Below are 16,022 nucleotides of genomic sequence, written 5' to 3'. Positions count from 1 at the left end.
CTCCTCTCTCTCTCATGCTGCCTTTCTCTCATTCCCTCTCTCTCTGATTCCCTCTCTCTCTGATTCCCTCTCTCTGTCATTCCCTCTCTCTCTCTCTCTCTCTCTCTCTCTCTTTCTCTCTCTCTCTCTCTCTCTCTCTCTCTCTCTCTCTCTCTCTCTCTCTCTCTCTCTCTCTCTCTCTCTCTCTCTCTCTCTCTCTCTCTCTCTCTCTCTCTCTCTCTCCATTATGACTGAAGTTACTGTGGGGAGAGGGGGGGGGTGTCATTTGGCTAGCCTCAGTAATCTCCTGTACCACGGGTCTGGGGACTGGCCAAGCAAATAGACTGAGCTGATGACTTCTTTCCTGAGTCGGAGGACAGAAGAACCAGAGTCACAGTAGGGGGTGGTTCACAGCCACAGAACACACAGACATAATTAGCCCATTGAGCTAAAAGCAGAGAGGATGGTAACTCACTGGGGACTCCAGTGACAACCCACATCCTCATTAACTTACTTCTGTCTTGGTAAGGTTGGACAGAGTCAACCACAAAGTGGCTGAATAGAATTGGAAGGACGTCCAAGTTAATGCCATCACCTGCTGCTTTTATCAGATGTCCTATGAATTGCTTCTTATTTATCTGCTGAATAGTATGCGTTAGCTAAATGCCCTATTACACTGTGGCTGGTAAATACAGACCGTTCACTGACTGAGCAGCAACATACTCTTAGTCACTTCTGATTCTTGACCTTCTGCTGCACTTCATGTCGGCACTGTTTGTTTGTTGCTTTGGATAAAAGCATCTACTAAATTAATAAAATGCAGTGGGAATTAGAACCATTGGAATTATGAGGAAAAAAAGAAAAGAAAAGTGCAAAGTATGGATTTTGTTTAAATATGGTATCTTGCTGATCAAAAGCCATCAAAATTGAATATTCAAAGGCATATTGCATTCACTGAGGGGTTGGCACAGTAATTGATAATGTTTGTCAGAGGAGGACTGGTTGTGGTATGCTACCTCTTTACCAGATATGATTGAAGGCAGGAAAAAAGAAAGGTTTGAGTCCATGCAGTCAATGAAGTGTATCCTCCAATCCTCTTTGGCGTATTCCGTCCCGGCTGATGGGATAACCATAGGGGTTTCTAATCCGTTTAACCCTGCTACAGCTCATGGTGCACAGCTTCACTCCACAAACACACACACACCATAGAAGCACCATCAGCTGTCTGTAAGTACAAAATAATAAACAGCCACTTAAAGAGGAGTCTTTACTCCACAACAACCCAACAAGTACATTTTTTATAAAAATCCTTCCAATTAAAAAAAAATGATCCCAGACTACAGAAAAGGCAAAAATGCAAACAAATCATATCACCGACAGATGAACATTTAAGGAGTTGAAAGTCAACTCTGTGCATCGTTCCATTTGAAGCCAAACAAAGACAACCTATTATTGCCATGTCTCACAGGGTCCAAGTATTCAGTCTTCCAACTTTTCTCTAAACTCTGCTTGCGATCCTGCCACTGTTCAGTTACAGACTCATTAAATTGCTATTCTGCCCATCTCTCTTGGTGTGAGGTGATTGCAAAAAAGTAGAACTCTCTTATCATCTCTGTAGACCGATAGCTGCCATGCAAGTTGTCCTTCACTTCAACAGCTTTATGGGAACGTGTCTGGTGAAATTAGATGAAATACAATTTAACAACAATACAAAAACATGATACGGAATTAAAGTACAACATTGAATCTTGTTTTCTTTCATTTGTCCTTGTAAAAGCCTAGCAGGTTGTGAGCTCAGTACACTGAGTTATACACATATTGGATGTTGTGTAAGTGTTTCTTTTGTTATAAATATTACTCAGCATTAAAGGTTGTTGTCTAGAAGACTTCTCTCTATAAGGCTTGTTTTACAGATGACCTGGGGGTCCAGACGACTACCCTTGCATCCTCAGAGGTGAAACCCCATCATACACTACTCTACGCGTCGCCCTTCAACCCAGACAGCATCTCCTTTCTTGAGCAAATGTAACTTAAGTGGTTGGGAACACAGGGTTACCATGAATTAGTCATGTGTGGTGCTTACTACCGTTGTAGGCAGAATTATGCAGCAAAGCTTGGGTTATGATAATGTTATCCTTTGGGTTCTGTCATGGGCTAGGACACATGAAACGCAGCTGACCGTTGGGATTTAAACAAACCTAATTCAGCCAAAACAGTTCTACCATTAAAACCTTTCAAGCCTCAATCCACATGGGTGGAAGGACAATATTGTACTAACATGGCAACGAAAAGCCATGTTTGTGTTTGTACCATAATGTTTGATCGTGTTCCTTGGCCACTGCTTGTTCCATGACGTGCCCATCAACTGTAGCACTACTTTGCTTTGCTACTTTGATAGTTATTCTGCAGACATCAGTGAATACACTGTTGATCTTATCATTATGAATGAAGATAAATTAAAATAAAAAATCCAATAAAGAACTTTTTCTTTTGAAATTATTACTTGAGCATCTCGTGGATTACACCTGTCCTATTTACTCGATTATGTGCAAGCAGATGCAATGAGCTTCAAACCAACCTACAGGGAGATTTGTATCTTGTCATACCTTTAACATCCTTGACATACAAATCTGTCCTGAAGCTCTAGCTCCAAAGGAATCAATGAAAGCTTTTCATATCCAAGTATTGATTGACAGAGAACACAAATTTTACTATTTACACCATCCTGAAAGGGATTCAAATAGATTACATCAAATGTGGGAGTGATCCAATCATTACTGGTTGGTCTTCATTAATTGCACAGTCTCTCTCTCTCTCTCTCTCTCACTCTCTCTCTCTCACTCTCTCTCTTTCTCTCTCTCTCTCTCTCTCTCTCTTTCTCTCTCTCTCTCTCTCTCTCTCTTTCCCTCTCTCTCTTTGAATGTTGCCTGATTGATCTTGCTCTAAAAGATCTTGTTCAGACTTCTATCAAATGTAGTCATGCCCAGACATTGCTACAACATATTGTATTTGTATGTTGACTACAAATACATAAACGGTCCTTCAAAGCCAAACACTTTCACAATGTACATGAACACTTGACAAAATCTGCACCAACTATCATCTTGTTCTAGGTGAAATAATTCAGTATTTCAAGGTAACATGTCTAATCTGCTTTCAATATACATATGCTTACTCATATCGAACTACAGGCCTCCATATTTCAATCCTGTCTCTTATAGAGGCTGGTAAGAGGCAAAGTAAATGCCTCTCCCATACATGGAGTGAATCCTCTTCAGTGTTTGGAGTGATCTTCTGATGATACTTGTGATGGTGTAATTGTCTTATTGAGCTGTTCATTCAGGACACGGACATTTTTAGCCCCTCTTAGTGTGTGTGTCTATTGACTAACAAAGCGACCATTTTGTAAACACCAATCATTCTCTCTCTCTCTCTCTCTCTCTCTCTCTCTCTCTCTCTCTCTCTTTCTCTCTCTCTCTCTCTCTCTCTCTCTCTCTCTCTCACAACAAACCAAATGCATACCTAAAGACCAAGAGAATGTATTCATGCTCAGTGGTCTTAGGAAGGATTAGGTGCACACTAATTGTTTCCAAAAGGGCAAGAAAAGAGCAGCTATCAACAATGACCTAGAAAATATGCACTTTTAAATGATCTGGACAAGTAGGAGGTCATATATAGTTATCTCTTTGAAACACACATTTTTAAACAACTCGATAACCTAGAAGGAACACTGGCTTGTTTACAAAAACAAAAGTGTTTGATAACTTTGAGGACAAGCGCTGAACACTTACGTAGGGTCGGACAAACACCGACAGGGAGGCTGTCAAAGTACCACCAAAACCCCAGGACTCCAGGATGCTCTACATAGTCAGTAAACAGACTCTTTCTTTCTCACTTTTTCTTTTTCTCTCTGTCTATTCTCCCTCTCCCTCTCCCTCTCCCTCTCCCTCTCCCTCTCCCTCTCCTTCTCCTTCTCCTTCTCCCTCTCCCTCTCCCTCTCCCTCTCCCTCTCCCTCTCCTTCTCCTTCTCCTTCTCCCTCTCCCTCTCCCTCTCCCTCTCCCTCTCTCCCTCCCCCCACCACTACTACTGTTACTCTTTATATGTAATTCTCTCCAAGGATTAGGGTTAGAATGAGGCTTAAAAACCAACAGCATCTTCTGAATAACCTGTGTCCTACTGGCCACAAACCACCCAGCTTCTATGTATGAAAACACACAAACACAACAGTTTGGGGAAGTTTTAATGATTAAGAACTGCCCCAAATCTTCTTAAAAACTTCCATAGTTCCTAAAAGTCCAAATACCCCCCTGAATGACTCCACACACCCCAATCCTAACCCCTGTTGTGTCCCAAAATAAATTGGGCCAGGGAGATAATGTTGTTGCTGGCCGACACACAGCTTTTCGACAGTAGCATCATGAGTGAAAATGAAATTGATTTGAAAATCCTGCGTCTGCCCTGGTGGGAACAGAGAGGATTATGCTGCTGATTGTACTAATGCTGTATGTCCCTGGTTTCTCCCTCCATCCTTCCATCTCTCTCTCCCTCTCTCTGGTCCCGTTTCTCTACTTCCACCATCCTCTCTCCTTCCCTCCCTCCCTCCATCCATCTCTCCTCTCTCTAACTCTCTCTCTCTCTCTCTCTTTGTAAATCAGGTCACTACTGCATAGAGGGCCCAGGGCAGGCAGGGTGAGAAGGGAGGAGCCATAAGGGAGGTGCTAGAGGTGGCGAGCACGGAGCGAGGCCTGCGGAGGTACTAAACTGTAGACAAGACTCTTCCTCTGGTGACTTATTGAGAGATGCCGTCCCTCGGGGGAGGGTCATCCAAAATTGTATTGCAGTTTCCTTCCTCCTGAAAACCCCGTACATTGATTTTCTATTTTGTTTTCAGTCAGTGCAGCAATGGCTCGGTTGTGACATGTGTTGCTGTTGTGACTGGTCATACTGCTGTCGCAAATAGAACAGCTGTATTACAGTAGAAATCTCTGGAGATTGGAAGCCATTAATTGATTCCATAACTAGTTAAGATTCCGCAACTAGTTGCAGTACCTCAGTAGACTAAGTCCTAGTCTACTGAGGTACTGCAAAACCTGCAGTAATTGCAGTTGATTACACGTTTTCAATACAAACAGAAGGATGTGTTTATACTATTGTTCACATATTATTTTTGTGATTGGAGAATTATAGTACAATATGTGACAGATAAATATATAACTATAAACTATTTTGCATCAGTAAGGCTGAAATAAAATTCCCAAAAACACAGCTCTTCGGTGCAGTTCCCTTGAATACAACTTTGTACCATGGTTTGATGATCACACAGTCAACCGCATCATACATTTGATCCGCACTCCCAAATCATATCACCATATCCTGCCATCCACACACACATACACCTAAACACACACTCTCTTTCGCTCTCACTATCTCTTTCACAGATGGTCTTGAGACCAGGAAACAGCATAGGTTCCATGTACACTTGCCCATACAATACAGGCTACAGTGATCACCAAAACCCTACACATTGTCTATACACAAGGGAGGAGTATCAAGAGTATGCTGCTCACAATCCCCTTTCTCTGAAGTTGCAGGCAGGTTTCCAGTACACAGAGCCTGGTGTATAAAAAAAAAAAAAGAGATTAGATTAAGGAGAGAGATCCAGGGTTGTGGTGACAGAAAGCTAAAGGGCAAAACACCAGCACAACACAATCTTCCCAGAAATAACCAGAGAGCGACAGCGAGGGGGGAGGATATTGTCAAAGAACTGATAATTGACCTGGAGGAGAGCAATAACACACACTATGTCATTAACACTTTAATAAGCAATTGACAATTTCCAGCGCTTCTCACCACATCAAAACTGAGCCCTGCAGGCCACCACACAGGCAGGGAGAGGAAAAAGCAATTAAAAAGTAAAACATTGAGGACTAAAAAGAGCTGAAAAAGATTTTAACGTCAAAAAAAACTTTCCATCAAGGCATAATTCCTTTTAAAAGATAGCCGTTTAATGCAGGCTGTCAAGCGGAGAAGCAGTGTCAGTCATGATGTGGTCTCAGAATATGGGCTGCTTGTCAGTGAAACCTAAATGTGTGATCTTCTGACAAAACCGTGGGGATATCAGCTCAGATGTAACCCTCTCTGATGAAAATGTTTAACTGACATGAGACAACTTAAAAATGTCACTCTGGGCAATGTTTGTCTGAGCTGACAGAACACTGTCATGACCCTAAGGCACAAGTGAATTCTAACAGACAAAAATAAAACAGTACACAGTTTGATGCTCAAGCTACTAATGCAATGATCAATTGTCCACAAGTAATGCCCCCCTTGAAGAATCCAACAGTACCAGCAACACTATAAGCTTACCCGGATTAACTCTTTAAGCGGTTATTCAAGCAAAAGAGGTCAAAGTATTTTTAAGTCCCTCCAGCTGATATTTAGTCCACCACAAATACAGTAGTATATCATACAAAATACCATTCCACATTAAATTACACAACTTCAGTTACGTTACAAGATGAACTTGCAGTTGAAATACTGTCCAAGCCATTGCAAAAGCTAAGTACTCTACTCAGTGGTGATTGCTGTTAGTTTTTTGCCTTGTTTTTGCTATACAATATAATTATTTGAGTCCATGCACAGGGGAGTAAACACAATTAAAGGTAGTTACATTTCATTTTCATGTATTTGATTAGGTGTAATATTCTACATTTCAGACATAAGCCTGCTGCTTTTATATCCAAACAATTTTCACACTCTCTCTTCCAGCCTCTGCTTCTGCCAGTGGTGTCATGGGTAAGCCACAAGCGTTAGATGAGGTACGCTAACTATATTGCACCTCCAGGCCCCACATAGCGCTACCGCTAGTCTAAACCAACTTATACACTTTCTGGCTCCACAATGACTAGCCTGGGGCCTTGCCCTCAAAGCCCCTCTCATGTTTTTCTATCTAGTTTGCTGCAGTGGCAGTCGAGGTTGAAAAATGGTGGGTGTTTTAAAATTGAGCCGCTAAAAGACTCAAAAACGTCTGTAGTGTGTGTGGTTTGGATAACAGTGAATAACTTGAACCTAACCTAACTTCTGGCATCCAATACAGAGAATAAAAGGGCTGAAATCTGAGGCTTTTCAATCTGAATGGTATTCAAATGGACAACCGTCAACTATGAATTTCACTAGTTTCCATAACCAGGGGAAAAAGGTCATCATTTAATTTCACTGAAGGAAATAAATGCATTGACTGAATTAATGGAAACTGCGTTTCCACTGGGATAGACTGGATTGGATTTTCAGAGTGAGACAAATGGAATGACCCCTGGGTTAAGTTCAACAATGGCTGAGACTGAATTGACTCATTTGATGATCAGGTAATTATATTGATGGGAGCTGGCTGTTTCTGTGAGGGATTCCGTTGAGTGGATTCATCCCTAAATATGCAGGTCAGACTAACATCAACATTGACAGACAATGTTTGACCCCATGGGTTCAGCACCTCAGGGGCCAGCAGCAAAATGAGATGGGCCTAGTTCCATGTCATCATCATTATCATCATCATCATCACTGGTTCCATTTGAAGGTTTGTGTAGGTCACATGGGCTGTCCTTGTGATTGAGCTTGTTCTCATCTCCTCACCTAAAAACTGCAAATGTTAAATATCATCACTTCTGAAACACTGTACAGAAATTAAGTATAAGGAAGTTATAAATAATTAGGTAAATTATAGTATGCTATTGAAAGTGACAAATTATAAACCGCCTTACCTTACAATGTGAGACCTAAGCATCTTACCCTAGTCTAAAAAACACGTTGTCATAAAACGTTCTGGGTAGGCTACTTGAGAATAGGCTAGTTTTGTTTTTGTGTAGAGCAATAGCCCAGCAACAATGTAAACTTCAAAATATTAATAGAGCTAGGGCGGGGGAGTGCCCTGTTAATACACGTCAAATCCTCTTGGAAGAGAGCACATCCCTCCAAAACGCACGTCGCTGTCCACGTGACCGAAGACATCTGTCCAACAATATCACAATAGCCTTAAATTGACAGCTTGCATTGTCTGGCAGGTGATTAAGTGTAAGACCTTTCCCGACAAACCTGACCCAAAGAACACTTTGCCGATGTCAGTTACGATGAGTTTTTGTAGTTTAAGATATTAGTTGCTACAAATTTGCATTCAAGGTATCTAACGGCGCAGTTAATAGCCTTCAGCCAACCCCTCTTATCCCCCCGTCCCATACTCTATTCACCTCAACATTTTAAGCAGCAGCCTCGCAGCAGCAGCCTCAGATCACTACGATCTTCCCTTGCTTAATAAAACCAACAGCCTCCTAATCCGCGAGAAGCATCTCTTGGCTTTAGTGTGACGCACATTATGTTCTCAGTCACAGCTATAAGATATGGTGGTCTCGTAGGTTGCGTTTATTTTTAGCACACTTTGGACGACATCATTTGAATCTGTGCCAAATTACGGGAATTCGTTTTTAAATAAATGCAGATTTTCTTTGTAGGCTAGGCTACAGTTACCTACATTATGCCAGTCAAATCAAAATGTTTAATGGGGTATAGGCTACCACGTATTGTAAAAGGTTCCCAAAGCCCCTTCATCTTTTGCATCCGATTCAAACTTCGTTCGAGTTTAATTTAAAAGTGAACATAAATTGCAACACATTGTTTTAAATCAGATGGTTCGCTCCGCCTAGTAAAATAATTCATAAAACAATAAATGGCAAAATGACCGTCGTGTAGGTTACTTGTATGAGGCTACATACAGTAGGCTACAGAGCCTCCGCAGCATCACTTGGATGCAGCGAATGAAGAGGAAAGTTGGACTGAGTCCTACCTGATTACCGCTGTATCACCCTGCCGGATGGTAATGTTGTCAGTCGCACTCGCCCGCTGCATATCCACACTTCGCACCGGGAACCCTGTAGGAATGAGACATAGGAGTCTGAAAAAAGCAGCTTGCAATTGCTTCCAACACGATCTCCTACCAACCACCATTTCGAATGGGACGTGTGGTAGATCCAAGAGAAAAGTGTTGTTCTGGACTTTATTGGAAATAAAAGTCGCGCTCCGATACTTCTCGGATAAAGTAAAGCTATTGCAGAATAAATAACAAACAGGAAAAGCCTCGGATAAAAAAAAAACGTATTCCGTAAACCCTCTAAGCGCAAAGACCGTATTCCACTGAGCCGCTATGCTCCCGCGTAAAGACAGTGGCACGCAGCCTGTGAGTTGTTCAGAGAGAGGGAGAGTCAGTCCTCTCTACATTCAGTGGCTCTCGCTCCTGCGCTCGCTCCTGCGCTCGCTCTAACAGATTACCCCACCCCCGCTTCTACATCGCACTGCTGCCCCCTCCCACCCCACCCCACTCCATGCAAGTCTGATGCTCCCTTATTGGTTGTCACGACAACAGCACCATCTGAGGTCCCTTTCTGCGAGACACAACTGCAGAAGACAGCTCAGAGGAGAGGAGAGGAAAGGAAAGGAAAAGAGAGGAGAAAACAGTTACTCGTTTGTTCTATTAAAGTTTTTTTTTGTGTGACAAATGTACTTGAAAGTGATTTGAATGATTGCAGTCATACATCAAAAAAATTAGTTTATGGGAAAATTATTTCACACAAACATGTTTGTGTGACCAAGGAACCAACATCACAGTTGAAAATGGTGCTATGCATGATGAGAGTAGCTGGAGGCTTTAAAAAACAATCTGTTTATTTACAGGGTCAGGTCCAATCTGTTGCAATAAAACTGCGTCTAGACTTTGGCTGTGCGTATGACAGTGATGATAATTACAATCACTTTGCCTGGCTGTCACTAGAACCAAGGCCAAGAGTTACAAGGGCATGCTCGCCTTCAACTTCATCACTAATGTAAATGCAATAATGAAGGCTCTGTGCCAATCAGGAAAACAAATTTAATAGGCCATGCCCTAATGTTTAATCATCTTAGCTTAATGAATTGCAAGTATAATCACATCGTTTTTATTTATTTAATATTTTCACAGAAAAATAAATAATTATATATATAAATAAATGATCTGCAATGTCTACATACACCTAATTATCAGTAAGGAACATGCAGTTAAACCCAGAAAAGTGTGGTTATTTGCTTTAAAGTGTGATCAAAGTATAATCTTCTGATAAAAACTAGGTGGTACAACTGGTTGTAGATCAACATTAGTGTTTTTATTAATATATTGTTTTAGTTTTACCAGCAAAAATCTAGCAAGCACAGACTTCTAAGTGTGCTGCGACAAGGCTTAAGAGAAAGATTAGCCCAAATGGAACTGCATCTGCTGGAGATTGGAGGGAATTATGGGAGATAATTAATATTGGAGAGTTGATGGAAGTGCTAATATTAGTGCATTAAACAGAGCCCTAAAATGCTTTCAACTGTAGAAGAGACCTGCCATCCTTTTTAGTCTCCCCATTACAGAAAAGCAGATGCAATGTTTGGATGATATCCTTGGAAACTGAGAACCATTGGTATTTACATTCAAGGATCTAGTTGCCACTTGCACATACAGTGGATTATTATAGCTTTAAACCCAATTTTTTTTTTTTTTTTTTGGAAGACAGTTTAACAATTTAACAACTTCCCTAGACATCTGCAAACATTAGATATATGTTTCTTGAAATGACACCATGGTGTTTCAAACTGAAAGAAAATCTACAGCTTGCAAAATAGTTAGTACCATAGTGAGAAAGTATAATTGTTGTGTGGTGTTCGGGGTGTGAAGGACCCATTTTCAATATTTACAAAAAGAATTAACAATAATATTCAACTAATACTCATTGGCCTTAGCTCATTTTCTGTGAAGATTTTGTACAAAAACACTTTTTCATAATCTGCCCCCCCCCCCCCACACACACACACACACACACACACAAACATTTATATTACATACATTTAGGCGTGATAATATCAAAGTTTTGAAAAAAGTTAAAATGACTTGCTGTGGGCTTTCTCTATTCTTTCCTCTTCCCTGGTCTGTTGTTTCAACACAGCACCAATAACCTGTTTGTCATTTTACCTTTCTGACTGTTCCTTGCTTTATTTAAACGTATAAGCTTTGTAATAGGTACAAATTACAACATGACTTGTAGGAATGTTATCACAATACATTCTTTTGATGCACTACTTTGATACATTGTTAATAAAAACACTACCAACACTACCACAGCACGGTGCAAATTGAGGGTTTGTTTACAGAAATTGTCATGGCTGTATTGTTTTGAAAACCCAACAATTTTGTGAGTCCATCAGACTAGCGAGCGTTGGGTGTGAACAAAACTTTGAACGTCACACAAGGATTAAAATCCAGTCACTTCCAGTTAAGGATGAACATAGGAGAATCTCACATCTAGTGTGTTTGGACAAAGTGTTCGCAAGAACAAAAATAATCCCACACCGTTGACGACCGCACACCTGTTATCCGTCCTGTTCAGTAATAAGATGGAGGTGGAAGTAACAAACAATGTATCAAAGTCTCCAATAACAGCACAGATCTCTACCACAGGAATCTAAGCCTCTGTCCAATAACAGCACACATCTCTACCACAGGAATCTAAGCCTCTCTCCAATAACAGCACGCATCTCTACCACAGGAAAATAAGAGCATCATGTCAGTGACTGAAATTGAGAGTGTGATATAAAGAATACATGTATGTAACCAGGCAGCTGAAAGTAAACACTTGATCCTGTCCATTCTAGCATTTCAAACATAACAAATATATATAACGATCCATCATAGTGGTTGGGTAATTGGGCACAGGAGCTGTCCAACCAATCCAAATCACCATCCAGTGTTTTAACCAATACTTTGTACTTTGGAAAGTAGATAGTTGTCATATTTCCGTAGAATGATAAGATACAATTTTAACATTTGAACCAAACCAAATGCTACTTTGTGAATAAACTACTGAAAAATACTGAAATAGTTTACTGTATTAGCCACTGAATACTCTAGTATGAGGCATCAGTGTGCTATGGTTGCAGTATCTATTAATCATGTCTCCTGTATCAGCTATACTCACCCAACATGAACAAAAGGCCAGTGATTCTGAAGCCTCCTCCTTCACACTACCCTGGATTGAAGAAACCGCACACATACCCCAACCCCCCCTGGATTGAATAAACCACACACATACCCCCCCCCCCCCCCACCTTCCCACACACACACACACACAAACAAACTGAACGACAGAGATCCATTAGCATGCCACTGAGAAGTTCCCTACTGTGGGATGGAAGACAAAAAAAGGAATCACTCCTGTGCGCACGCACACGCGTGCGCACACACACACACTCACAGAGCGATAGACTACTGAAAACCTCTTTTGTATGGTACACAGCAACTTATCATTAAAATGTATCTGTTCTTTAACTGAATGACTTATATATGCATCATAGCCTACATCATTTTACTATAACGTGACAGAAAATTGTATGTCAGTCATTGTAAGAACTGCAGTGAGAGAGGGATAATGAAGCCTGTATGGAACTAATTAACAGCCCCCTAATTCCTTGTGTTCAGGAAGAGACTCAAAAGAGTTAGAATATTCCATCCCCCAGTCAAGATAGCAAATACCAAACCAAAGTGGCACTTTCAAACCAAAAGGGCCCCATTATGAAACCTTTTTCTGGATTTGGCTTGAACTACTTTGCAGCGGCATAACCTTTTCTATGAAAAAAAACTGGCTTGCAACACCAACAGCACTGTGGACGAGCGGCTCCGCCCTGGAGATCCTCCTGTTATCAAAGAACCTGTGGCCTGTGTCAGGAGGGGAATGGCAGACATTAACCAACACGCCCACTACAGCGTGGGAACACTGATGAGTCTCATTCTCTTTGTGCAGAGAAGGAGTAAAGGCATAATTTACCTTGACATTTCTTTCAGGCCTGAGCCTTGACGGCAAAATGCATGATATGCAAGAAAAAAAGATACAGGCAACGGACTCAGCAATATATCACAGCAATACAAGGCCCACCTTGGCCTGTGTGGATGTGTGTGCATGTGACATGTGCACTGCACAAAAATCATTCTTCCAAAGAAATTAACACATTGGAATTGGCATGCCATGTGCCTATCTTTGATGAATTGACAGAAGGCTACATGGGTGTATCTCTACACTTGTTTAAGATGTTGCACCATGGGAATTTCATCTTAATGTATAGAGTATGTGCAAACACAGGCTTTTAAAACTAAACTCAAGGCATCCATCTGTCAGGGTGATATTTTGCCCCCATTAAACATTGTCTTGTGAGTGATTCAAAGATCTACTGTATATGCTGACGTGAGGGCCTAAGCTGTCTAGACACATCATATTTAAACGCATGGCGAGCAGGTTTATTTTTTCTTCGTTGCAGAACAGATTGATTAGATGCCAAGTCTGATAAACAAAATAAGTATTTCTGCGAGTTGTGTTGGGATCAAGAACATTACTCAAACACCAATGTGTATTCTGTTAGGGTTTCCTCTTAAACTAAGACACAGCTTCATATTTGGTTTGAGGAAAATTATTATGGTCTCAACCCACCGCACATAGTTCATCACCCTAGAACTGCAAACAACCAAAAATGCTGGTCAAGATAAGTTAAAGTATCCGATGGAAACCTCAATAAAATGCTCAAGAATTTAAAATAAAAATGCTTATTAAGTGTGTGTCAGAGTGAGAGGTGCAGACACACACTTTCTTTCAGTTGAGTTTATTTGAAACCATGTCCTCCTCTAACCCCCAAAGCTCACAGTGAGAGTATTCATTTTATTCAGAGAAGAAAACCCTCATCTGCAACAAAATATACCGGTCAGCAAAAACCTGTGAATGAATCCGATCCGAAGGTTTCTCTGAAGGCCAGGGGGCCAAAGCGTTTAACCGAGCCATACCCAAGCACTCAAATGTACAGACAGATGCATTATGTAGCCCCAGAAAACATACATACATCCATACATTTATTAAATTAAATTTGAACTGTAGCCAATAGGGTCTGTGCAGTCATACAATCACTATTTCTATATACTGTACTTTTGTACAATGTGAAACCCTCATTTTGACGTGACACATGGATAGTCTATGGACTTTGTTCCAAATTGGAAATAAGAGAATCTACAATAGTTCACTGGTCAGAATGGTGGTCAGAGGAGGGCAGACAGGAGTAACTGAAGAATCGCTCAATCATTCCTGCAACAATTTATTCCATTATCATTGCTGTTAGGGGAAATAAATAGATGCAGTTCAGGTCAATCACCATGCAAATGCAGATTCTGACGTGCTGGCCTCTCGATTGGAAAGCTAATCAGGCACTGAATCACTCTGAAGGTGTGACGGTCAGGGTTTGACCTTACTCAACGTTTGACCATTATATATTGCAACCACAAATGATCTCACACACTACCTCAACAGCAACAGCATCTCCTTCCTCTCTACAGAATTACTTTGAAATGACCCTCAGGTCAGCCTTTCACATATTATTCATCTCTAACAGAAGACATGCACATTTGAGCCGTGCACACTAGCTGTGGTCAGGGATTTAGCTTGAGTTTGTTCAAGGTGAATTTTTATAGGACATGCACACGTTTATATCAAACCTTTATACAAAACATTTCCCACAAATATTAAGTGTACATTAACTACCATGCACGTACAAAGCAATACCTATTGTTACCGCAGTTAAATACAACCTGCTGTGTAATTACATTTATTATGTGTATGGTATAGGTTGTTACACAAGTGAAACTTGGTATGGGGTTGTCCCTTGTGGTAAGTGGACCTGAATAATAAATAATGATCCTGTTTAATTAACACAGCCTTCAACAGTCACTTTGTACCATTCCACTTTGTACCAACTGTTAGGCCAACACCCCACTATGCCACATTTTTGTAATAACAAATACTGCTAATCCTCGGTACTAACATTGTAAATTTAATTTAAAGTTTTACCATAAATATTGTATATGAAGTTTGTATGTACTGTAAACATACAGTACATATGTTGTTTTTCCTAATACAAATTCACCTTGAACTATTATTCCTCAACACAGCTTCTTTACCACATTTGTTATTATGATCATGCTTTATAGGTTAGTTGCAGATCTTGGAACTATCACTTCATAAAAACGTTTTTACAGTATGAGAAACTGATTAATAAATAACTGTCAACACATCAAGTTAATTACAGTATAGTTGACATACTCCACAGTTTCCTTGTCCATCTCCAAACTCTTGCATTCTTCATTTGTTCAGCTCTGTCCGCAGTTGAGCTAGAGCCAGAATTACTTGTGTTTATGGTTTGTTGATCTATCAATGGATTATTTATATGAATGATACTTCTACCCATACATTTTCAAATCTAAGCTACAGTGGAAGGTGCAGAGCTTATAGCCCAAAAGTGATCCAAAACAAACTGCCAACTGCTTGAAGGGACGTGAAGGTCAACAACCAAAAGTATTAAGGTTATTTTTAAGGTCAGTTGAAGGAATTCGCACAATGAATACAATCCCGTGGCTGAGGATGTAGCCTGCATTTGAAATCAATGTTGACATATTTCCTGTTGGAGTTTATTTTGTATTTTTTGTGTGTGTCAGGGGTTGCTATTTGATGTCCTGCTGAGTTGTAGCATGTATCAATCTCTGAATCGCCGGAGGCACATCTTTATAATAAAGCTGAACCTTTTCCCCCAGGTGATATTGACCCACCGTTTACTGATGGCTGGAGGATCTAGAAAGATGGGCAGTATCACAATTTGGAATCTGCACACCTTGAGTATTTGGAGTAGCCTAAAACAAGTGGGTACAGAGTCAGATTTTTTAAACCAATATTTATATTCAAGAGAAGAGCAAAGCATTGATATGAACAAGTGTTGTATTCACTCCGTGCGCTGTCAACGTTTACTACACTGGGACATTTGAGGGTGTTCAACTGAAGCCCTCTCAATCTGAAAAAAAGTATTGTGGTTGGCTTTAGCTCCGTTAGACTAGTAAATAGGATGTCGGCTGGCAGTTGAGTGGCCGATAGCCGGAGCCGAGGGGGGATTTAACCCATGGGTG

The 16,022-nt window shown here is 40.7% G+C and overlaps 1 protein-coding gene across 2 annotated transcripts in view; it reads right to left on the bottom strand.

Moving 5' to 3' along the window:
* lsamp (limbic system associated membrane protein) overlaps nucleotides 1-16,022 on the bottom strand; it is a 256,686-nt gene that overhangs the window by 84,261 nt on the left and 156,403 nt on the right. The window contains exon 2 of one of the 2 annotated variants that reach the window (XM_084674711.1): nucleotides 8,814-8,898. In XM_084674711.1, coding sequence (XP_084530837.1) covers nucleotides 8,814-8,898 — 85 coding nt within the window. Of the gene's footprint in view, nucleotides 1-8,813; nucleotides 9,263-16,022 lie in introns of those variants that run through there. The other variant, XM_084674710.1, reaches the window with a different exon arrangement.

Source organism: Hypomesus nipponensis, chromosome 15 (genome assembly GCF_054491055.1).
Source record: "Hypomesus nipponensis isolate SF chromosome 15, ASM5449105v1, whole genome shotgun sequence".
In the NCBI taxonomy this organism is placed as follows: domain Eukaryota; kingdom Metazoa; phylum Chordata; class Actinopteri; order Osmeriformes; family Osmeridae; genus Hypomesus; species Hypomesus nipponensis.
Note: the sequence above shows the minus strand (reverse complement) of the source record. Positions and strands in the feature narration are given on the sequence as shown.